Source organism: Mytilus trossulus, chromosome 6, assembly GCF_036588685.1.
Source record: "Mytilus trossulus isolate FHL-02 chromosome 6, PNRI_Mtr1.1.1.hap1, whole genome shotgun sequence".
Taxonomy (NCBI): Eukaryota; Metazoa; Mollusca; class Bivalvia; order Mytilida; family Mytilidae; genus Mytilus; species Mytilus trossulus.
This window is the reverse complement of record NC_086378.1, coordinates 86,053,293-86,060,243: the sequence shown is the minus strand read 5'-3', so window position 1 is coordinate 86,060,243 and position 6,951 is coordinate 86,053,293. Positions and strand designations below refer to the sequence as shown.

Sequence of the window (6,951 nt, the reverse complement as noted above, 5' to 3'; positions counted from 1 at the left end):
GATTGTAAAAAACAGAGGATATAAGGTCCATATTTTCTATCAAGTTAGCAAAATTTGATGCAGGAATGTAGAAATTAAATGTGAATTTTAATTTAAAAGAAACAATTTATAAGAATATAACTTAGAAATAATAATATTTTTACAAGTGTAGATTAATTTTGGTTGTTTTTGAATATTTTCAAATTGGCATTTTAAGGGGAGGTAACTCTATAACAGTGCATTTTCTGAAGGACTCTACATGAAATTTTCCTATTTTGTCTTTTAGCCGGAAAAAACATACGGTGACCCTATCTTTTCTTTTGATATTCTCAAAGCATTGTCTGAAAGCAATCTTTTCCTAATTTATTATACAATTCTATCATTTTGTTTAGTTTCTATTCACAAAATGGTGTTTTTTTCCTGTATAATCCATACAAAATTTGTCATTTTGTCACAACCTGTAGCTTGAGAAAATACACGGTGACCTATCATTTTTATAATATTTTTGATCATGTATCAATAGATACTACATTTTGACAAAGTATGAACAAATTCTATCATTTTTATTTTAGACTCCCATACCACCTTAACTTTTGTGGTATTTTCTGGCAACTAATTTTAGTTTGTGGAGGAAGCTGGAGTGCCCGACGAAAAACCATCGACCTTCCATAGGATAAATAGAAATCCTATCAAATTAAGATTGGAGTCCAGTGCACCTGCACAAGCAGGATTTGAACTCACTTCTACCTCAGTGTTAACCGACTACCGTGGTGGTAGTACTACTTGACCAACGAGGCCCCTTCTGCGTTTACGAAGACAATTACCGATTCATCGTGCAAATGTTTGTCTTCACATTAGCCCCTCTTAATGGTACAAATGTGTATTATTCACATAAAGCAGGTAAACAAGTGCTATCATTCAGTTTCCATTTAAAGAAATGATTTATGGACACTGTTCTTTTTATCTAAAATGGGTGCAGACAAATCTAGTGTTTCTTTGGTGGAGCAAACTAAGATGAGGTATGATATATTAAACCAACATGGTACTAGTCTCCACTAGAGAAGTTAGCAGGCTGAGACAAAGAATTCATCTAACACTTGCATGGGTTGACAGCCAAATCGATTACATTTGTAATGCTTAGAACAATGGAATGCTTGAACTGTTTAATGAGTCTTGACAGGTGCCTTTTCAGATTTTTTTTTGTCTTAGTTTCCTGGCCTTAAAGGCATTAAACTTTGCTCAGTGCTCGGAACACAAAAATCATGCTTGAAAAATGAAATCCAGCAATTTGATTGGTTGATTTTCAAGTCTTGAGTACAAAAATCATGCTCGAGAGTTTTATGACCTGATATCCTGGATAAACCCATTTTTATCTCTAATGTTGATGGGCAAAATTTTCATTCATGTGTTCAAGTGTTAAATATGATTTCTTTGTTCAAAATCCTTGAATAAAACACCATATCTGATGAAATAAATTTGATTGTGATTGTTTCATGGGGTTCACATTTAGTCAAACACCAACAAACTATCAAAGTAACTGCTTACAGACTACATTTTTGTACCAAGAAATGATTCCCAAAACAATAAGTCTTCAAACAAGTTTATCACTAATGACTATAGATAAAACAGGGTCAAGAAATTTGTCACAGGTTCAGTCTGACTGAAAAACTCGACAGAAGGGATGTTCAATTAACTGGTATGGGATAAATAAGACAGCTTCACTTGGTTGAAATTATGATGTTACATCCAATGCTACTTGTATGAAGTACCTTAGCATCACTTCATGTTTAAAATCTCATGTAAAACTCTTTGAGGGGTCAGTAGGTGTTTTTCTAACATCCTGAATATAAGAGCAATATTTGCGACTGGACATAGAGCAAGCACAATCAAACAAAAAGCTTCACTTTCTACAGGTGTTATGAATACTTTTGGCAGAATATATTACTTTGAAAGAGAATATCTGTTCATCTGCTAATTTTTAATATACATTTATTTTTTGCTATGGAAGTTATGTACAAATAATTTTTAAAATGCAAGAACATTGTTTAACAAAGACAATAACAGGAAAAAATTTGAAAATTTATCCACTAACAAAACAAGTCGGGAAAAGACAACTTCGAAATATATATAAAATAAAATATTGCAATAAATCCCAACTTAAAATGGAATTAAATCTTCTTTATTTTGTATTCTATTCAAATGCTAGATGCAATTTGTGTTATAAAAATATCCTGAGAATTACGGGAGATATGGAGATCTACGGGCAAATACAACCAAATTTAAACCTTAAATTATTATCTGCACATCAATAAGTACTAAATGTGAGGAATATAAACACAGTATAAAATTTGAAAACATTGTTTTTAAAGCACTTAATGTCATTTTGTTCCAGAAAGACAATAATATCAAATCATTTATGCAAAACTAATAAACAATTTTTAAATCTGGCTGTATAATTGCACCGAGTCTTCCTATAAATATGAAAATAACTGTTCATGCAACAAGAGATATATGAAATATGACATCAATGACAATTTAAAATGAACACTTTGTTTTGTATATGATCATGGCATATTCAACGAGACTCTAGGCAGGAATCAGCCATGTTTGATTGGTCTCTCGTACAACATTTTTGCAAGACATTTGTAAAAACAGGCAGCATCTCTTAATATCCAGCATTCTCACAATAATTCACCTTCAGTTCTTGAGTAGCATTTGAACATTTTTATTTTTCGTATAATTTATATACACTGTCTAATTATTCATTTTGTTATGCTTTCACGCCTCCTTTATTTTGCACCGGAAGGTATAATTTAAATTCTGCAGGTAATTCATCTTCTGAATATAGTCTGTCTGAGAAGTAAACTCTACGAATTCGACAATTGGCATGAATCTGAAAAAAGAAATAGGAACAATAAATATCAGAATATCACTGTAATAAATGGGTATGGAAAATGCAAAACTGTACATCAAAAGTTTTGTTATAAAAGTGTTGAAAGGCTACCATCTCTCAATTCTTTGTTACACTATTTCCTGAAGAGGACCAATTTCTTAATTGTTCATGTAAAATAAAGTAACTATTTGTTTGTGTGGTACAATATATTATTTTATTTGACCATAATATCCTAGACCTTAACCTCAAGTTTAAAGATAAGATTGTGACAATATAACCTGATTTATACATATTGTTAGACAAGTAATCAATACAATACTAACCTGTACTCTAAGTGTTTCAATGTAATTTGTTCCATAGGCTCTCCTTGTGAAATCTGACAAGTTGAATTGAATTTGATTCCATCCATCATCTAACCTCATTGGCATAGTACATATAAATGGTTTTACACGTGTTGTACTTTGGTAGTTACTAGCTCTGAATCTTCGTCTCACATTTTTGTCATCTAAGACCTTAAATATTAAATAAAGAAAAGTTATAAAAGGATCATCATGGTTAAGCCATTGTCTATTGACTGGTCACTTATATTACTAAATTGCAACAGAAACAATAAAAAAACATTTGAAGAACTATGCACATTTGTGTTTTCATTTTTTTATATTTCATATACTAAACAGAATTCCAATGTGTTCTTTTAAAGTAACATGGTTTTTTTGTCAAGATAAGTTCCTTCATTTAATATATTCACATGTCATGCTTATATTGAATGGTATTGAAAGAATTACATATTTAACATTTTTAGGTATACTTTAAATAAAAAATATAATTGTTACATTCTTACCTGTACTTCAAATGTGAAATATTTCTTTAAGTTCTTGATGATCATAACTAAGAATGGAAGTTTAATTCCTAATGTTTTCTTTGGGTCTGCTGGACATGTGATGTATGTTGTGCTATAAATAGAAAAGGGAAATATCAACATATTATTCATACCGCTACATTTGTAACTAGAAATATTAAGCATGTTCGTTCAATAATTAATTCTAAAATTCAGCCAATGAACATACAAGATTTAATATAAAATGGGCATTTATATACTTGTAGAAAATTTTTTCAAACTTGTTATGTTGCAAGAACAAATAATCTTAACACTTACAGCATCAAAAATTAAAAAGATTAGCATTTTATAGGAAATAGTTTCAAAATTGGTTACAGGTATCAAGTATTATTGTGTTACAGAATCACTGCAAATAACACCTGACATAATAAAGATGCTTAAAATAATATAAGATGCAGAATTTAACTTAATTAAAATGAATATGTTATGCTTTGTATAAATAGGAATAATTTTAATTGCATTAAATGAAAGTAAGCTATATTTGTCTCATTAAATAACAAAATGCATGTATATTTGTGTTTGATTATGTGTTACCATAGATGTAACTAAAGGGAGATAATTCAAAATTATCTCTTTTTTCAAAACAAAGAAATAATTGTTTATTGTTGATTAAGTACATACCTGACATTTGTTCCAACAATTTCTAAAACTAAGGACTGGATATCGTTGTCTGTTATACGTTTAATATGACCATTTCTAACCTAAAACGAGAATAACATGATGTTATAATATTGTCTATTAGAATGCAAATGGCGGCCATGATGTTGATGATCAGGAAACAAAATACTATCTTGGCAACGGAGGTCTAACTCCATGCAAAATTATATAACATACTTAATTTATCATTAACTAGTAATGTTTTTCTTATAAACTGTTCGTTAATGTGCAATTGAATGAAAATAATGACATAGAATTCAATGAAGCGAGATGACAAACATCTCCATCTTCATAAACATCAACATCACATATGGCTACTAAAAGTGACATTACTTTGAAAAAAATAATAATTGTGAACTTCCGACACCATAAACCACGATGGTAGTGTATAAATTTAAAATATTTGTGTATAAAGTATATCATTCAAACAATTGTAAGTTGTTTACACGTGCACTTCCGTGTGTCAACAAAAATAAAGTTTCTTGCTTGTCAAATGCCTTAATTTTTCGAAATAGAAATCTGATGATTACCCCATATAATATTTAACTTATTGTGAAGCAAGTTAAGAATACTGTCATGTTATTATTAGATGAAGTTAAAGGTTTTCATGTTGACATCAATGTATCACTATGGTAATGACAACCGGTGTGTAGAATGAAAATAACTTACCTTTTTGTCCCAAATTTGTAACGGTTTACTTCCAATACTGTAAAGTATGGATAAGAATCCACTTTGAAATGTATTCTTGAACATTGTTATTGTCTATAATAGTGAAAAAATTCTAAGTTCTTAGTCCTCCTGGACAGCACACTAATACGCTCCTTCTCTCGTGGTGGACAGTTGTCAAGTGAAGGTTCAGTTGTGTGTCGGTTAAGTTAGAGAAGTTGTCAAGGGTGGCGATACGGTCGCGCTTGGTTTTAGTTGCTACGTGTGACGCTAGGGAACTATATTGAAAATTAGTATAAACACATATATTATTAATATTCTTTTAATTTATTTGTATAAATAATGCAGTTTAAATATTACCAGAAAGTTTCAACCGATGTCATGCCTTAATTAAAAAGATATTTCAATATATGGATTTGGAGTAGTGATATATGTAGTGGCACGCTTAGTACTTCTGTTGTAGCGAGTAGACGACACACGTGGTTTTATTTACATTGATCATTCGTTGTTTTACACTCATTTGTATTTTTGTTTTTGTGAATATCAACAACTAAAGTAATTTGTGGAATCAGATTTAAAAAAAAATGGTCTTGATATTTACAACAGGTAAATAAAATAGGTGTTTGACCAAATAATTTCATGTCAAAGTATACTGTTTACTAAAAAAAAATGATTTATTTTCCCCGTATTTTTTAACTTTTAAATTACCTTTTTAACATAAAAAAAATGTAGAAGATTGAGTGCTGTAAAATGTTTAGTGGTCCATTGATAGAAAATAATGGCGAACCAGAGTAAACACCTTGGAGTAAGGTTAGTACTCGCCATCCGTCTATATAATGCCTAGTGTAGAATATGCCGTTTGTTTTTTTATTGGGGGGAGGGGGTCTGATTAATAAAAGAAACTGATATATATCAATTGTAAAGTATACATTAAATCCTTACCAACATCAACCAATGGACTACTATTGATATGTATAATGACTTCGTGGCACTGGGACCGTTAAAGAAATATAATTGCAATAATCAAATTACCGTGTATTTGAATTAAAAGATCAGAAGAATACGCAAGCCTTGCCAACTTTTATTACAATAAATTTAAAAAGTAGCGGATTGAGAAAGCTCATCACATATTGATGCAGTTTGTAATATCCAATAGCAACGTATTTTAACGTAAAAATAAATATCTTGTGTACAATATTCAAAAATCAGAATAAGTAATCGCAAGTCACAAAGAAGAAACTTGGCGATATATAAATCCAAATGTGCTTTATGAAGTAATAATATGCGACAGATGTTATTCTGATGATGTTGAGGATGAAGTTCATTTTTCTTTTATAATGTTCCTTTTTGTCGTCCTTCGACTTTTAGTCGAAAAAAAACGAGACAATTATCGATCCTACATTCCGTCGGTGGCGGCGGCGTCCACAAATATTCACTCTGTGGTTAAAGATTTTTTAAGTTTTAATCACTTTCTTACACTATACTGGATTTCTACCAACCTTGGATAAAAGGCTTGTTTATGATCATTAAATAGAATCCAAGAGTAAATTTTGTAAAAATAAAATTCCATTTTTTCCTTATTTTACATCATAAATGGACTTCGTTTTTCTCTCTGGGGAAACATTACATTCATTCTGTGATTAAAGTTTTTAAAATTTTAACATTTTTCTTAATATTTTTGAATTTGTACCAAACTTGGACAAAACTTGACTTATTAGAATCTAGAAGGAAATTTTGTTAAAATTTTGTTTCTGTGTATCTATATTTTACTAATAAATGGACTTTTCTTCCAGTTAACATGATATACAGTCTGCAGTTAAAGTTTTTAAAACATTTATTAGATTTATAAACTAATCTG

The 6,951-nt window shown here is 30.0% G+C and overlaps 1 protein-coding gene across 1 annotated transcript; it reads right to left on the bottom strand.

Moving 5' to 3' along the window:
• Positions 1–1,938: 1,938 nt before the first annotated feature.
• LOC134722091 (cilia- and flagella-associated protein 20) lies at positions 1,939–5,349 on the bottom strand. Its single transcript, XM_063585561.1, has 5 exons — positions 5,097–5,349; positions 4,392–4,471; positions 3,714–3,825; positions 3,196–3,384; positions 1,939–2,872 (listed from the first exon to the last, which is right to left on the bottom strand). Exons 1-5 carry the CDS (start codon positions 5,178–5,180, stop codon positions 2,750–2,752), a joined length of 588 nt encoding a protein of 195 aa, XP_063441631.1. The 5' UTR covers positions 5,181–5,349; the 3' UTR covers positions 1,939–2,749.
• Between the last annotated feature and the right edge of the window lie 1,602 nt (positions 5,350–6,951).